The 17,962-nt window shown below is 51.9% G+C and overlaps 1 protein-coding gene across 7 annotated transcripts in view; it reads right to left on the bottom strand.

Moving 5' to 3' along the window:
- Positions 1–745: 745 nt before the first annotated feature.
- The window catches only part of Tnrc18 (trinucleotide repeat containing 18), a 100,216-nt gene continuing 82,999 nt past the window's right edge, over positions 746–17,962 (bottom strand). For all 7 annotated transcript variants that reach the window (XM_029533824.1, XM_029533829.1, XM_029533825.1 and 4 more), the window contains 9 exons: positions 16,374–16,491; positions 15,633–15,708; positions 15,399–15,507; positions 8,830–8,946; positions 8,197–8,364; positions 6,522–7,882; positions 3,312–3,548; positions 2,579–2,653; positions 746–1,801 (listed from right to left, as the gene is read on the bottom strand). In XM_029533824.1, coding sequence (XP_029389684.1) covers positions 1,595–1,801; positions 2,579–2,653; positions 3,312–3,548; positions 6,522–7,882; positions 8,197–8,364; positions 8,830–8,946; positions 15,399–15,507; positions 15,633–15,708; positions 16,374–16,491 — 2,468 coding nt within the window. In that variant the 3' untranslated portion in view covers positions 746–1,594. The remainder of the gene's footprint in view (positions 1,802–2,578; positions 2,654–3,311; positions 3,549–6,521; positions 7,883–8,196; positions 8,365–8,829; positions 8,947–15,398; positions 15,508–15,632; positions 15,709–16,373; positions 16,492–17,962) is intronic.

The following is a 17,962-nucleotide window of genomic DNA, read 5'->3' on the forward strand; positions in this document are numbered from 1 at the left end:
TTAAACAACAGATCACTCAGGTTTCTAGAACTTTCTGAAATGCTAGACCAAACCCATCTCTGTGCCCAGCAGAGCAGCTCCAGGCTGCACCCTCAATTTTGCTGCCCCCTCCCCAGCACATGGGGCTCCTGTCACTGAATACCAGTGTTGTGTGGTTCCAGACTCCCTCCATCTTTGGGCGCTCCAGAACAAGATACTCCACACTGATTCTACCATGCATTCCAGGACCCCAAAATAAGCCACTCCAAAGACATAGTATTTTTCCAATTAAATTTTTTCTTTTCTCTTTTTCTTTCCTTTTTTTTTTTTTTTTATGAAAAAAAGATCACACAGAATTTGCCAACAAACAAAATTCCAAAAGAAACTTTAAAAAAAAAAATCAGGAAACAGTAATTACCCCCCCACCCCAAAAAGAAAAGAAAAAACAAAACCGAAATCTGGCTTTTCCTTCCTTCAAGATTGTCTGCTCAAAGCCTCCGGGGACCCCACTGGGGTCTGGCAGGCACAAGGGACTGGTTAAGTGCTTCGGGCTGAGCTGGGGGCTGGGCTCGGGCCCCCTCTTTCTATCTCCATCTCTCATCCATTTGGGGGCACATACAGTACACATGGGCAGGGGTGAGGGTACAGGGGAGTGGGGGGAGGCATGAAGCCGGTGCTAGACATTCACGATCTAACAGGAAATAAAAAATAATATTCTGCACGTCAGAATGTGTTTTTTTTATAATTTCATAGCTATTTTTCACAGTTTTAAAAAGTTTATATATATATATTTATATATATTTATCTTTATATATATAATTAAAAAGTTGACTCCATTTAAAGGTGTATGATACAGGGGCAGGCTACAGTAAACTGTACAGGTAACCTTTCGGATCCTCCTGGTGGAGGGGCCGGGCGGGCCGTGCCGGGCGTGGGCGCGGATTTCAGCACCATTGGGGATTTCTGTAGTGTAAGGGTCTGGGCTGGGAGGGGACCCATGGGGTATGGTGACGCTCCTGGGCTGCCCTCCCTGCCTTGTTCCCCAAGTCCAGGCTGTCCTGAGAGGGTGGAGGCTGGGCATGCGGACGCCCGGATGCCCGGGTGATTGGTGAAGCTGGCTGGCGTTGCCCCCCGCCCCCCAGCCTGTGGTAGGAGGTCTTGGATGGGCTCCGTGCTGGGTGTGGCTGAACTCTACACCAAACACCAGTTTGGGTCCTTGGAACCCTCCCTTACCCCATCCAGAATCAGAGTCTACACAGGCCCAGAGCTCAGAGGGCAGCCTCATCGAGCGCATACAAAGTGCCGGAGGGAAGTCCTCCTCACTGAGGTGACCCTGAGGGGACAGCAGAGCCGGACCCTGATAGCTGAGATGGGGGGATCTCAGCATGAGGGCACCAGGGGATGACCAGAAAGGGTCTGGAAATGTGTGCACATGTGTGCACACACGTGCATGCATACGGGCACACACATGTACACACTCACACTTGCCTGGGGCGTCCACCTGGCCACATGCACACACCCACGAGCACACTGGCATGCACACAACACACGTGGTCCCGCGCCATGGCAGTGGTGGGGAGGGGGGTCTCTGTGGGCCCCGCTGGGTGGGCGGTGCTCAGCAGAGCACAGGCACGCCGTCTGTGGAGAAGATCATGCCTGTGGTGGGCTCATAGGTGCCCGCGAGGTAGTAGAGGCCCTCGCTGTCCTGGTATTTCTTGGTCTTCAGCATCTGTTCGTACTGCTCCAGGCCCACCACCAGGCACTTGTGGGACACTGTCTGAACATCGTTCTCATCCACATGGGAGGACTGGTACAGGGCACGCTGTGGGGACACAGTGGGTGTTAGGGACTGGAGGGGACCCTCCTGGATCAGGGAGCCCCTAGGATGCCTTAAGGGCAGAGATCTGGAGACAGAGACAGAGCGATAGAGAGACAGATGGGAACAAAGAGGGACAAGCAACAGATGGAGAGACAATGACAGAGACCAAGAGAGATGAAGGGAACAAGTAGCAAGGGAGCACAGGATGGCCAGAGGTAAGAGCAGAGGACATAATGCCATCCCCACTATGTTCAGAGCCCCAGAAACCACGTAAGCAGCAGATGGGTGTGGTAGCCCGCCTGAAATCTCGGCCTTGGACCACAGAGCCAGGACCACTGGAGCAAGCTGGCTAGTAAGACCAACTGTATCAGTGAGCTCCCAATGGTGACAATGGTGACAGTGAGCCTCCACCCACACCCGCATGCACTCGGCCACCGCGGGTACAAAAGTGTGTGTGTGTGTGTGTGTTTGTGTACACACAGGAAAGAAATAAAGGTGAGAGAAACAACAGAAGAAACGATAAACAGATACGCCTGTAAATGCCAGAGCAAGACACAGAAAGGAAAGGGTACTAGAAGATGAGGAGGCACTGGACCAAAGGCAGATTCAGTGAGCAGGAGGGACAGAGACAGGGACTCCAGAAGCCCAGAGCCACAGATGAGAGGGAGGGAGGGAGAGAGGAAGGGAGGCTAGAAGGGGCAGAGCAGAAAGCTTGAGGCCCACCCCATCTGGATGGAGCTTGCCCTCACCCAGCACCAAGAGCACACTGCCGCTTATTACCTCCATGAAGTCCTTTCTCTGGCTGGAGGCCCGCAGGGCTGCAGGGAGGCTATGCCCCGACTTCTGGTCCCAGTGCTGCAGGAGGGAGGGAGGGAGGGAAGGAGGAGAGGAAGTCTCAGCCTTGTTTTCCTCCCATCTGAGATTCCAGGCCCACTGCAGACTCCCTGGACTCAACCTTCCCACCTGTAGCGCCACCGTTCCCAGCATATCCAGCCTCAAACAGTGTGATGGCTTTTAACTGCCAATTTGATACAACCTAGAATTACCTGGGGAGAGTCTCAATAAGGCACTAAGTCAGGCTGGGTTGTGACTACATCTGATGGGGATTATATTGATTTTGTTAATTAAGGAGAGAAGACCTAGTCCACTGTGGGCGGCTCTATTCCCTGCACAGGGAACCTTGGACTACAGGAGTAGAGGAAGCAAGCTGAGCACTAAGCATGAATGCGCTTGTTCTCTCTGCTCCTGACTGTCAGCAGTCGAGCTGTCTCACGCTCCTGCCACTGTGACTCCCCACAGAGCTGATCTATCTATCTATCTATCTATCTATCTATCTATCTATCTATCTATCTATCTATCTATCTATCTATCTATCACAAAGAACTGTCAGCTAAAAGAAAATCCTTACTCCTGCTTTTCCATCAGGGAATTTTATCACGTCAACAGAAACGAAACACCACGGGTCTACCTTTACACACCAGGGTCTCTTTCAGTTCCCAGCAGGGACACTCACCTGGCCCTCATGGAACTGCTTGCCCGGGCTGGTCTCCTCTGGATGGTAGAACCACTTGACACGAACCACCATATTGTTGCCCCAGGACTCCCACATGCTCTGGATCCGGCCAATATAGGGCAGGTTGGGGCGGCCGGCTGACAGGAAGACTGCACAGTCGCCGATTCGGATCATCTCCTTGCCTCGGACGATGGCCTTGTAGAAGAGCTTGCGGGCTTTGCCTTTCATGCCTCGCCGCTGTGGGATGTGAAAAATCACAACTAGAGCCCAGCACTGTGCCCAAAGCCACAGAGCCAAAGGCAAGGCACCCCACCAGGCTGTCTGGGCAGATCTGAATCCCCAACCACTGGACCTGAGTCATCTGCCATGAATCCTGGAGGCCTGCACGGAAGGGGTGCCTTGGCTTCAGTTTGGAAGCGCTCCCACCTACCCCCAAGTTCACACTTAAAGCGCGACTGAGTGGAACACAGTTTAGAGCTAGTGTCTGACTAGAGTTAGCAGGTAACTGGAGGTGCGGTCTTAAAAGGAGCTATCAGGCCTCTGCTCTTTTCTCTCTCTCTCCTGCCAGTCAAGAGTAGCTCCTGCATTAGCTGAGCATGCGCGATGGAGCAGAGACGACGAGCCCAAACCAACCTTTCCTTCTCACAAGGGGGAGTGTATGTGTTTGTGTACATGTGCACATGCGTATATGTACATGCAGATTACATGTGTGCAGGTGCATGTATGTGGCGGGCAGAGGGATCTTCCTGTATTCTCTCCACCTTACCTTGTGTGTGTCTTTGTGAGTGTATGTGCATCTGGGTGTGCAGATGCCCACAGAGGCAGGAGAAAGGTTTCAGAGCCTTTGGAACTAAAGTTTCCCGGCCTTGGTGAGCCACCAGTGTAGGTGCTGGGATCCAAACTTTGGTTCAGTGCTCTAGTAATTTCCAGCCCTTGGGCCTTCTTTCTTTCTTGGAGACAGAGCCTACCTCATGGTGTAGCCCTGGCTGTCCTGGAACTCACTATGTAGACCAGGCTGGCCTCGAACCCACAGAGGTGAGCCTGCTTCTGCCTGCTGAATGCTGGAATTAAGGACACATGCCATAGGCTCTCACACTGAACCTGGAACTCCTCAATATACCACTGAAAATGGGGGGGGGGGAGACAGGGAGAGAGAGGGAGGGAATAAAGAAAATGCCCCCTGATTCTGATATACTTAACCCCCACTTCTCCAGCCTCACTGAACATAGGAGCCGATGATACACATGAACCAGGGTGTCCTTAAACACTGAGGGAGGCCACCAGGTACCCCCAAACTGTCCCTATTAATCCCCAATTCCTATCTCTGCTGAAGTAGCACAACTGGGCAGAAAAGGGGTTCCAACCGCTAGGGGCACCCGTGAGAGCTGGCCACACAGCCTGGGGACACTGGCCTAGGCACGGGGAAGCTAAGAGCAAGCCCAGGATAGGGAAACCCTACACGTGAGCCTGGCTACCAAGGCTCAGTTACTGACTGTCCAGAGGTAGGTCTTGGTTGCCCAGGATGGAGTTACTGGGAAGAAGTGAAGAAGCGGAAGGGCGGGGCTCGTGAGGTCAGTAGGTCATTAAGGGGACTTCAAGGCCTGGGATGGTCCCCCTTTTCTTTGCTGCCTGCCGGACGAGCTATGAGCAGTTGGTTCCTGGATAGGCTTCCTCACTGGGACACCCAGCACTTCACCGGAGACTAGAGCAATGGTGTCTAGGACTGGTGCTGGGCTCACGCAGCACGCAGGGAGCCCTGGCTTCCATCCTCAGGATGTCACGAAGAGGACATGGTAGTACGTGGCTATAACCCCAGCGTGCAGGAGGATCAGACATTCAAGTTCGTCCTCAGCTATACAGATGGAATGTTGTTACTGTGAGGGAGGAAACCTGGGTAACACAGTGGGCTCTGGATCTCTCCACCCACCGGCATGGGTGGACACGGAAGCTTCCAGAATAGCTACTGGCAACACCCTCACTGGAAGTGTATGTCCACGAGTACCTCGTCCCATGTATATTGCGTGTATGTGTAGGTGGACATGTATGACTGTAGTCCTTGTGATGTGTTCACATCCCTGTGGTCCATTTATAATCACTTTCCTCACTGCTACCCAAATACCTGATAGATTAAACAAAAAAGAAAAAGAAAAAAAAAAAAGACTTTGTTTTGTTGTTATTTTGAGACAGGGTTTCTCTGTGTAGCCCTGGCTGTCCTCCAACTCTGAGATCCACCTGCCTCTGCCTCCCAAGTGCTGGGATTAAAGGCATGTGCCAACACCTTTCCTAGCAAGGAAACTTTAAAAAGGAGGGACGATTTATTTTGGCTCATGCTTTCCAAAGGTCTACTTCAGGGTTATTTGATACTATGTGCTTGGGTAAAACCGCTGGCAAGGAGAGAATGTGGCAGCTGTTCACGTGTCTCAGCTGACCAGGAAGACAGGAAGTGGTCGGCAATGACACACACATCCTCAGGACCCACCCTGCCAGTGACTGTCTTCCTCTAGCTAGGAACCACTCTCCACAAGTTTCTACAACTTCCAACATGGCGCCACTACCGTGGATGGAGTATTCAGAACAGGGCAGTGTGTGGTTGGTGGGCGGTGGGACGGGAGTTACCACTGTTCAATTCATAACAGCACGCGTGCATGCACGTATGTGCCTGAATGTACATCTGTGTGGGCACTTGGTGACACTATGCATGAGCAGGTGTGTGCACATGTGTACAGATGTATGTACCTTTTGCATATGTAGGTTGACAGATGATAGACAGTGGGTTGGGGGTGCTTAGAACTAGCTTCTGGAAGACCATCCCCGACTGTCAGGGGAGAGTTAGGACCTATGACCCCCGGCCTGCCACCCAGGGGCTGCTTGCTCAGAGTCTACTGTGTACGAGCCGGGAAAAGGCGCTCACTCTGGTCACCTGCTGCTTCAGGGTTCAGAACTTGAGGTTCAAAGGTGGGGTGAAATGACAAGCAGGCTGGCTGCTGAGGGGTTTGGAAAGGCCTCTCTCTCTGGCTTGAACATCATAGGAGAGCCTGTGTGGGTCCCTGTAGGGTTCACACTCAGCTTCAGAATGAAGGCTGTGAAATATGAGGGCAGGGCCATGCTGTACAGGACGTGGACCCTGGGCTGAAGTGAGTTTTGGAACCCAGGGTGCTCTTCTGGAACTCAGGACCCCCTCACCCCAGGATTCCCTTCTAGGAACTTTACCTGGGTGGGCTTGCCAAACCACTTCCAAAGCTGCCGGGCAGGTAGGAAGGCGGCGATCTTAGGCCTGTTCTCCACAGACGGCAGCCGCTGCCGCTTGGCCAGCTCCTTGGTGGTAGGCAGGTGTACGCCTTCTCTCTTCTTGGGTCGGCTCTTGGCCCCAGCCCCAGCCTGGGTCTTGGGCTGAAGAGTCTGCTGGGGCTGGGGTGGGGGCTGGGGCGGTGGCTGGGTGGTGGGGGGTGCCTTCTTGCCTGGGGAGTGGGCCGAGGAGCGCGCCTTACTAGGTGGCTTGGGTACCTTCGTGGGGAGCGCTGGCTGGGTAGAGGGACCGGCGGCGGGGGCAGGGGCTGCTTCGTCATCTGAGCTGCAAGAAGAGTCCTCGTCTGTGGTGGAAGAGGAAGAGGAGGAAGAGGAGGAGGAAGAGGAAGAAGAAGATGAGGAAGAGGAGGAGGAGGAAGAGGAAGAAGAGGAGGAGGAAGAAGAGGAGGAAGAAGAAGAGGAGGAAGAGGAGGAGGAAGAAGAGGAGGAGGCAGGAGAAGAGGCCCTGGAACTCGCAGCACTGCAGGTCCGGCCCCCTGCACCCCGGCCGTCCTCCCTGTTCTTCTCAGCATCCTCCTCGCCTTCGGTCTCCGAACCGCTGCTGCTACTGCTGCTGCTGCTGCTGCTACTGCTGCTGCTGCTACTGCTGCTGCTGCTGCTGCTGCTGGTGGAAGTGGTCTCCAACTCCTCTGCCCCATCTTGTTCAGCCTGGGCCTTGTCTGGGCTTTTGGAGTTGCCAGGATCTTCTAAAGGAAGTCCTGGTCCGGGCTCCTGAGTGAGGTCTCCATCTAGACCCTTGGGCCAGGTGGCCTTGGGGTCACTGCTGCCAACAGCTGGTGAGTAGCTGCCCAGGCTGAGCAACCCTGTGGACTCTGGCCAACCCCCAGGCCCTGGATCTTCCCGCAGGAGGAGGGCCTCTTTGGCCTTCTTGCTTTTGGGAGACATGACCCCCTCATGGTCCAGTTTGACAAGCAGTTCGTCATCTTCCCCTGGCCTCCGGGGACCTTTGGCACCAGACCCCTCAGCGGCCCGAGCCTTCTTGGGTTTGGGGCGAGTGGCAGGCATGGTGACAGGCATGGTGACGAGTGGGGCTGTAGTGGGGGTTGGAAGCTCCCCAAAGGGCTCAGGAGCTGGGCAGCTAGAGAAGGTGGGTGGTACGGGGCTGGGCTGTGCAGAGACTGAGCGTGCTTTGGGGGCTCGGGCCCGCTTGTCCACTGGTTCTGAGGTACTCTTCTTAGAATTTGGAGTGCTGACGGGCTCCAGGGCCAAGGGAGCACTGGGGACCTCATTGGTGGATGCCCCTTCCTCCAGGACAATAGCTCTGTCTGATGGAGAGATCACAACTGGAGGTCAGGGGTGGCGAACACTGGGAGAAAGGTAGGCTTCCTACTGGAAGCATGAGGATCTAGTCAGGAAGGCCTGGTGGAAACCTCCGACAGAACCTGAAGCAAGGTCCCTCCCTGTGGATGCCCCTGGGGAGGTCCTTCGAATGTTCTCCAACTCCTTTAATCCTGAAGTGCGCCATACAAAACTACTCCGTGGCACAGAATTCTACTAAGTCATTTACAGAAGCCCGAAGCCCCAGCATCCAATTCCTACAGAGGTTTCTCCCCGAACCTCCTAAGTCAAGGAGACTCACCAGCCTTGGCCTTGGTGCTAGGCTTCCGTCCTCGCCCTCGAGCCTTGCCCCCTGCAGCCTCCTGAGGCCCCGTGGCAGCCCCTTCTTTGACTTCCCCTGTGTCTTTGCTGGTCTTCCTGCTACGGCGTTTCGCACTGGGCACTAGGAGTGCTGGGGAGGGCTCAGCACCTTCAGGACAGGGGGACAGTGTCTCAGGTGTTAATGATCCAGGCTTCTTGCTTACAGGTGGGATAACCTGAAGCTAACACATGCTAGTTAGGGAGCTCAGCAACAGGGCCTCGAATCCTCCAGTGCTGGGGGTGTGGCTCAGTGGTAGAGAGACCCTGCCTAGAATCCCCCAGTGAGGAGCTGGGGATGTAGTTCAGTAGTAGAGCCCCTGCCCAGAATCCCCCAGTGAGGGACTGGGATGTGGCTCAGTGGTAAAGCTCTTGTCTAGCTTATACAAAGAAGAGAAGAAACAAAGAGAACCAAATGCCACTCTGAGCCCAGAGATGTGTGGAGGGAACCTTGGCAACACTGAGCAGGCAGTATAAGCTGCTGGGTAGCCAGGCAAGGGCCTAGGAATGTGGGCCCCAGTCAGGCTTTTCAGGGACCCCTCCCTCTTGTCCCCCACGGCATAGGTTCCTCACTCACATTGTATTTTATAGTCAGGCGGCAAGAGGCGGATGTGTGAGAGGGGAATCCTGCCCGTGTCTCCGTCATCAAACTCCACGGTGATCAGGTCTCCATCGTCGTCCAGGTCCAGCAGCCCTGAGGAAAAGGGCAGGTCAGGGAGGCTCCTGGAACTACAGCCCGGGTCACCGAGGTACAGCCTTTGAGGGCTTGGGGTGTATACATAGGTGTGCACACCAGTCAAGGATGGAGAGTCAGCGCTCTCATTTCTGGCTCTGTTTCTTACACTCCAGGGGCTACAGATGAATGACCATATACATCTCTGGGTCTTGTGTATACATTCTCATACACAAGACCCAAAGCCACTATGAAAAGCCTTACCAAGTACATAAGCTCTGAGTGTCACAGACGGGGAGTGAGGCACATGTCTACATTCTAGAACATTCCATAGGAGCAGAGTCACAGTTGATGGTGGTTCTGAGTTGAACCTCACACACGTCAGACAAGCATTCTACCAACCAGCCACATCCTAGGCACTGTTCTTACTTGTACCTGTTGAGACAGGGCCTCACTTGAAGTTGTCCAGGCTAGCCTTGAACTAACTCTATAACCTAAGGAGGCCTCGACCTAGTGATCCTCCTGTCTCAGCCTCCGGAGTACCTGACCAAGTCTGGATGACTTTGGCTTTGGCTTTACTGTTCTGGAAGGAGACAAAGCCAATAAGAGTAAGGTCAAGGCCAACGATACAGGAGACTCCAATGCCTACTGAAGGAATCTATACAAGCAGGATGAGCAGAAAGATCTGAGCAGCTGTACACCAAAAGATACCGGGTATATCCAAATACTAAACATGGGGACACACCAGCCCACTCTAACACACAAATGCTAAGGCCAAATCCTCAAAGACTCGGGCCCCATGGACCCACTCATGCCAGTGTTGGGGAAGCCCCAAGCAGACGTCTCCACCACCCACCAGCACGCAGAGCTCCAGACTGGTTCTTCCATCTCTCTTCACCAAGGATCAACAAAGATGCCTGGGAAATCTCTAATTAGAGGAAGAGGAAAGCAACTGAGACCAGGAGGGGACACAGAAGGCGAAAAGGAGCCAAGGGAGTCCAAACAAACGAACAAAAGACCCCGTGTGAGAGTCTTCAAAATCAGATGAGCAAAGATTTCCTTGAAAATTAACCCCCAAGGGAGAGGAAAAAGTCAAGCTGAGAGTAGTGGTGCAAGCCTGTAACGCCAGCACACATAGCCTGAGGCCAGAGGATGGATGACAAGTTCGAAGACAGGTCTGGTGGGCAGTCGTGCTTGCTGAAAAGCCTGAAGTCATGAGCTGCAGCCCCAGGACCAGAGCGGTGGAAGCAGGACACAGGCCAGCAAACTGTCCACATGAACACCTCTGACATGTACAGACCTGTACTTGCTGTGCACGCACACACTGAACTGCAGAACTAGAGACCATACGCAGATTAAAATGATTCAAAAGAGAGAGAGAGAGAGAGAGAGAGAGAGAGAGAGAGAGAGAGAGAGAGAGAGAGAAACAAAATGAGCCTCTCACATAAATTAGCCAATTACTGTTTTTACTGTGTGCGTCTGATGGGTGTGAGCATAGGTAGGTGTAAGTCCGCAGGTGTGCATGTGTGTGGAAGCCAGCAGCTGACCCTGGGTATCTTCCTCGATCGTTCTCCACTTCATATAGTGAGGAAAGTTCTCTCAACTGAACCCAGATCTCACAGATTCAGCTGATGGAGCGAAGTGGCTTGCTCAGGGAATCCCAGGTCTGTCTCCCATGTGTTGGAATCAGAAGGAGACACACTCTCCTAGCATTTACATGGGTGCTAGTGTCTGAGTTCCAGTCTTCACACTTGGACAGAAATTGCACGAGCCATCTCCTCAGCCCCCAGATTTAGGAATTACAATGTAGTGAACTTACCAAATAATACTGGAAGTTCAATACAGAAAGAAGATGCAGCTAGGCATAGAGACACACATCTTTAGTCTCAGGACTTGGGAGGCAGAGGTAAGTAGATCTCTGAGTTTGAGGCCAGCCTGGTCTACATAGCTAGTTCCAGGATAGCCAGAGACAGCTACACAGAGAAACCCTGTCTCAAAAACAAAACAAAACAAGGTAAGGGAAAATTATTTCCAATGTGGGACTTATACCCAGCTCAACTGTCTCTAAGTAAAGGTAGACTAAACAGATGGTAACACACAGAACTTGGAATCTTTCTCAGAAAGCTACAAGAGGCTGGCGCCGTGCCTGCAATGAACGCACAAATCCCTGGTTCCACCCTGGGTACTGCATCAGCTTGGTGAGATGGCACCCAGCACTTGGGAGCTGGAGGCTGGCGGGGTCAGAAGTTCCAAGTCCTCACTGTCTACATCTCCAACCAAATGAGCTACTGAAAGATCTGTTAAGATGAAGAGATGAACCATGAAGAAGACAGAATGTTGCAGAGAACTGACCAAGGGAAGCCTCAGTATGCTGGCCAGGTTCAGTCCTAAAACTTGNANCCCCCCCCCCCCCCGAGGCAGCCTGGAGAGCACCCAGCCTTTCATGGGACTGGAAGACAGAGTCTTAGAATGCCAGACATCCACATCCCCAGGCAGGCTGATTTTGGAATGACTGAGGCTTGACCTACTCAAGTATGTGCTTCATCTGTCTGTATTGACATCCCTACTATTTATCTTCTAGGGTAACCACTTTATTTCCTTGTTAAGATTTACTCTTTCATGTGTATATGTGTGCCCCTGTATGAGTTTGTGTACCATGTGTACACAGAAGCCAGGGGAGGCCAGAAGACAGCATCAGGTCCCCCCAAACAGGTGTTACAGACATTTGTGAGCTACCATGTGGTTGCTGAGAACCCAACTTGGGTTTTCTGTAACAGCAGTAACCATCTTCAACCACTGAGCCATCTCTACAGCCACATACCTATTTGTTCTTTTAGCTTTAAAATATGTATTCATTTGTTTATATATGCACGTAGTGGTTTATATAACCACTGGGTCCAGGGAGTGGCACTATTAGAAGGTCTGGCCTTGTTAGAGTATGTGTGTTGTTGTATGTGTGGGCTTTAAGACCCTCATCCTAGCTGCCTGGAAGTGAGTATTCTGCTAGCAGCCTTTAGAGAGGAAGATCTTTCTCAGCTCCTCCTGCACCATGCCTGCCTGGATGCTGCCATGTTCCTGCCTGAAGAAAATGGACTGAACCTCTGAACCTGTAAGCCAGCCCCAATTAAATGTCCTTAGTAAGAGTTGCCTTGGTCATGGTGTCTGTTCATAGCAGTAAACCCTAACTAATACGGAAGTTGGTACCAGGAGTGGGGTATTGCTGTGATAAGCCAGACCATGCTTTTGTTTGGAAGGATGTGGATTTGGGGGCTTTGGATTTGGAAAGCTGTGGAATGCTTTAAGTGGAGCTTAATGGACTATCCTAGTAGGAATATGGAAGACTTTGTTACTAAGAGTGATTTGAATTGTGTGGACCTGGCCAAGAGGTCTCAGTGGACAATTTCAACATGTGGCCTAGAGACATTTTTGTGGTATTTTGGTGAAGAATGTGGCTACTTTTTGCCCTTGTCTGAAGAGTCTGCCTGACGCTAAGGTGAAGAAACTCAGATTAATTGCACTGACAAAGGAAGTCTCAGAAACGCCCATCACAGACTTTGTTCTCTGGTTAAGTCTCATGAAGAGCATTTTAAACAAGTGTAGCAAGCTGAGAAAGGCAAAATATAAAATATATGGTTCAAGTATTAAAGGGAGACCAGGAAGCGAAATGGAATTGAATCATATGTTCTAGGAGTTAACAGATTAGGGGATTTGGGGGCAAGATCCTACCCAACTAAATTTAGACGCAGGCTAAATTTAATTCCAGGAAACAAAGCCAAACAGACCTCAGAGTTCAAGGCCCATCTCGGACAAAGCAGGTTCTAGGTGAAGAAAAGCTTAATCTCAGGCATGGTGGCACACACCTTAAATCCCAACATTACAGGAGACAGAGCCATGCAGAACAAGTTCCAGGAAAGTCACACTTAGGCAGAGAGGGAGTCAAACAGAAAGCTGGTAATAGGATAAGGGGGAGGGGCACGTTCTAGCTCCAGAAAGCAGCAGAACTTGGTAGCTTTGGTCATGCATCTCTGGCTTTGTAGTCAAGAAGAGAAAGAAACTACTGGGACAACTGATACTGGCTAGCTGGAGCTAAGAAATTAGCGGTGATAAGAAGAGACCAACATCACAGAGGTGAAATCTTTCAAGTTTTCTGAGAGCACAAAGAAGCTGTGTTCCAGAGATAGCCAAGGTTGTACCTCGAGTTGCAGCTGGACTTGGTAATGGGAAAGAGTCACCCAGGTGGTACTGGTTTTGAAGGCATGAAGGGGTCATGCAGAGCAGCTGAGGCTTGGCACTGTGAGAGGTCATGGAAGGCCGTTGGTGAAGGTGCAGCCTCAGGTGCAATTGACAGGCCAAGACTGAAGGGATCATGAAAAGGAGTTGAGGCCTGGCACCATGAAGAGAGCATGTGAAAGGCTATTGGTGAAGCCTAGTTGCAGTGGATCAACCTGAGCTTAGAGTGCTACAGAGGGCAGAGCTGGGGCAGTGACGCCAGCCCTTTGGAGGAGCCCAGAAGATCATGTGTGGATCCCAGACATTGAAACAAAAAGCTGTAACACTGAACTGCCTTAGAGACCCCAAGATGTTCAAGATGCCTGAGCCATGGGCTATCTGCTGAGGAAAGCTGCTAACAGGGAGTGGAACCAGTCCAGGAGAAAGCAGTTTGTTGCAGTCAACAAAAATGAAAAAGGAGTTGGAGATCTGAAGACCACTTTGACATCAGCCATGGAGATGCAGAGTTTGGAGTTTGCCCAGCTGGTTTCCTGTCTTGCTTTGGGGATTACAGTTAAGTAATGGGATGGATCTCAGAAGACACTTTGAACTTTGGACTTTTAATATTGTTGAGACTTCTATAGGCTATGGGGACTCTGGAAGTTGGACTAAATGTATATTGCATTATGCCATGTTTAGGTATGGCCCCCAAAGATTCATATGTTTGAACAAGCCTACGGGGGCCGGGGAGTGGAATGTAGTGGTTTATATATGCTGGGCCCAAGGAGTGGCACTATTAGAAGGTCTGGCCCTGTAGGAGTAGGTGTGGCCTTGTTGGAGTAGATGTGTCACTGTGGGTGTGGGCTTTAAGACTCTCCTCCTAGCTGCCTGCAAGTGAGTATTCTGCTAGTAGCCTTCAGATGAAGATGTAGAACTCTCAGCTCCTCCTGCACCATGCCTGCCTGGATGCTGCCATGTTCCTGCCTTGGTGACAATGGACTGAACCTCTGAACCTATAAGCCGGCCCCAATTAAATGTTGTCCTTATAAGAGTTGCCTTGGTCATGGTGTCTGTTCACAGCAGTAAAACCCTAACGAAGGCAACGCATGTCTGTGAATGTCCGAGCACGCGTGTGTATGCACAGGCCTGGCAGAGAGCATCAGGTGCCCTCCGTTATCCCTCTCAACCTAGTCTTTCAAGGCAGGGTTGCTCCCTGAAACCAGAGGCTCACATTTTCTGTTAGGCTAAAAGGCAGCAGGACCTCGCTGATCCTCCTGTCTCCACAGCCTGCAGAGATGGAGTTCCAAGTGCATAGGAGATGTAGAAGATGCAGTTTGTCGCATGGGGGCGAGGGGCTGGCGTCTGAACTCTGATTTTCATGACTTGGAGGCAAGCATTCCTAGCCTCTGAACTGTCATCCCATCCCCCACCCCATCTTTTCTGTCTACTCATCTTTGTGTGATTAACAGCGTCCCAGACTTCCCACGTGCCCAGCGGGTGGTGCCACTAGGGTGTGGGCACCTTCAGAAGTGGGTGCCTAACTGCAATTGCCGGTCACCGGGGGCATCCTTTTTTACGTTGTACCTGGTGTGTGGTCTCCCCACACACTGCTTCCTGTTTATCATGAGGTGGACATGATGGTTATCATGCTTCATGTTACTATCACGATGTCACAATCATCCACACAATCACAGCCACGATGCTCTACTTCATAGAGCGTCAACAGAATCAACAGACCCAAGGACCCGAACAACAACATGCCTACTGAGATGCAAGTCAAAACAGGTCCTCCTGCCCTGACATTTTCTGCCAGGTATTTTGTCCACCATAATAGAGAATCCAGGGAGAAGGGAAGCCAGCCTCATTCCTTAGCCACAGGAACAGGATGTTAATGGGCCCAGCCCAGTGGACTCAACTGTAGTAACCTCAAGGAAACCTCCTGAGCCCAGTCAGTCACCCCCTGACCAAAGTGGGAAGGCAGGAGACTTCTCTGGTGATACGTGTGAAGCCGGAATGCCTTCCCGAGAAGCTGGTGTGGGGCCAGCTCACAGATGACATTCCAAGCTCAGATACCAGACCCTGAGTCCTGCTCATTTCATCTGAATAGTTCGGATCAACCCAAACCAGAAAGCCCTCCCTGGAACGAATTTATGTAAACCAGCAACAGTGTCTGCTGGTTTGAGCCAGCTGTGAGCTGGTTTCATTGACCAGACTGATAATGACTTATTAGGAGTTGGGTGAGCTGGGGAGGAGAGGTGGCTCACCTCGGACCACCGTGCCTGGATACAGACAGCGGTATTGTTGGCTCCAGTAGGCGGCGATCCTGGTCCCCTGGGGCAAGAAGCGTGTAGAGGCCGGCCTCACATCTATAATCTAGTAGAGTACAGATTGAGGGTCAGAAAGTGACTTGGGAAGGAGGTGATCAAGAGCGGTGCTCTAGCCATTGCCTGGGAGCCCCTCCCTCCAGGTTTTGGGGGCCTCTCCTCTCCCCCACTCACCGCCTCCTGCAGTAGCTGCTCCAGGCAGTAGATGTGGGGACGGTTCCCACGCTCACCTTCAACCACCACACGGTATCTGCAGGGACAGGGGCAAATATACAACAGGGCAGTGGCCATAGAACCCCGATCCAGAAACAGAACTGCCCCAACCCAGCACTGCCAGCTCTGCCACCTGATACGTAGGATTTAGCTTTAGGTTCAGATATGTGTATATAGTAATATATAATTATATCATGTTATATCATGATCAGCCACATGATTGTATAGCCACGATGCTCTATTTCATAGACCTAGAATCAACAGACCCAAGAAATATATATAGTATATAAGTATATAATATATAACATATAAGTATGTTATATATCAATGCTATATATATTACATTAATATATGTTACTATGTAAAAACGAATTGTGTTCTCGCCCTTTCTGTTTCCAACTTCCTCACTTATATAATTCAGGAGCTAGAGAGCAGGCTGAGCCAGGACCCCTCATTCCAAAGGAGGGCTGTACACTTCACCCACTTCCTGCTGGGTCCCACGAGGCCTAGCTCTGCCCAACAGAAGTTAGGGTCTATTCTGATGCAACTCTCAACTACTGGCACACAGTAACTCCCCAGAGCTCCTGACACTGTTGTTCTCCCACCTCAGAGAGGGTGAGAAGCAACCTGCCCAGGTGGCCCAGAGGCAGAAGCAGGCATGGGTGTGGGAGCTGAGCCGGCAAGCCCACAGCGACCACTCACATGTCGGGCGAATGTACGGTCTGCACGTGCCCCGCGTACAGCAGCTTGTCGTCCAGAGGGATGAGCACTCGCAGGCCATCCCTCAGCTCCTCCTTGTCAATGATGCAGGAGCGGGGCGCTGCAGAGAGGTGGGCAGGGAAGTGGGTCAGGGGGACCACCCCAAGCCTTCCTGGTGACTCCACAAGCCCCCTCCAGGTTATGAAGGCTGTGGAGTGTCCAGATAGAGTTGCAGGGAGTTGCGGGGCGTGTGTGTACATGGCTGACCCCATACACACTGGGTCCCAATGGCACACGGGGTGGGGGATGGGCAGCCCATCTTCCCAGTCTTTACAGACAACTAGGAAGACCTCAGGTGAGTGAGAAGCCACTAGTATCAAACTTTTCCATCCCACAGATGAATACTCTCAAGGTCCTGGGCCATGAGGACCAACAATGGATGTTAAAGGCACCTGCTTCAACATTGTGCTCAGCCCAGCCCCTCCTGCCATGACCCTAGCTTGGTGTGCTTCTTCCTCACCTGAGCTCCCTGCCAAACAGACTGCCCACCCGGGTTTCTCTCTTTTTCTTTTCCATAAGGCTTTACATCTGGTCCCTGTCAGGGGCTAGGGTGTGGCTCAGTGGTAGAGGCCCTGCCTAGAATCCCCCANTGAGGGGCTGGGGCATAGCTCAGTGGTAGAGCCCCTGCCTAGAATCACCCAGTGAGAGGCTGGGGTGTGGCTCAGTGGTAGAACACCTGGCTAGAATCTAAGAATAAAGGGACCAAAAATACTTGTTTAGAATGGCTGGAGATGTGGCTCAGCCTAGACTAGATAAATAGATAGATGATAGACAGACAGACAATAAGTAAATAACAAGTACATGAATCAAGCAGCTCTGAAATGTGGGGATAAAACCTGAGGCCTTGTGCATGACAGGCAGGGGCTCTACCACTGAGCCACACCCCAGTCCCTCATTGGGGGATTATAGGCAGGGGTCTGCCACTGAGCCACACTCCAGCCCCTCATTGGGGGATTATAGGCAGGCTCTCTACCTGTTTCTGCACCCACGCTCACAGGCAGGGGAACACTGCACACTTTATAGTTGGCCTTGAGAGTGCTGGGTGCTTTGGCCAGCAGAGAACAGAATGCTAGCTCTGTCCAGTCAGGGAGACCTCCTGGGTCTCAGTCACGCCCGTGGGCCCTAGGCACCACTTGCATCCTTGTATTGACATCTAGGGCAAGTGCTGTGGCGTGGACCCTCACCCAAGAGAGCATGCCTGCTGTGGTCAGTCAGCGCTGCTATCCAGACACATGTGAGGATGTTGCTGCCTGGACCACTGCCAGAATGACGAGGACCTCCTTCTCCCCGCTGCAAGCACTGACTGCCTAGATCTGCTTCCAACCCGCTCCCCACCACTCATACTCTCCATCTCTCCTCCTAGCTCAGACCTCAAGGTCCAAGTACCCTCCACAGGGCGTCGTTAAAATATCCCAAAACTACAGCCCTCAATCGCAAGCATGTGATCACCCTCACTCCACCCACCCGTCTTGCGGCTTCTTTGTGGACCCCTAACATCAGTCCTTACCAATTTCTGCTCACATGACCCACCA

Source organism: Mus pahari, chromosome 23 (assembly GCF_900095145.1).
Source record: "Mus pahari chromosome 23, PAHARI_EIJ_v1.1, whole genome shotgun sequence".
Classification (NCBI taxonomy): Eukaryota; Metazoa; Chordata; class Mammalia; order Rodentia; family Muridae; genus Mus; species Mus pahari.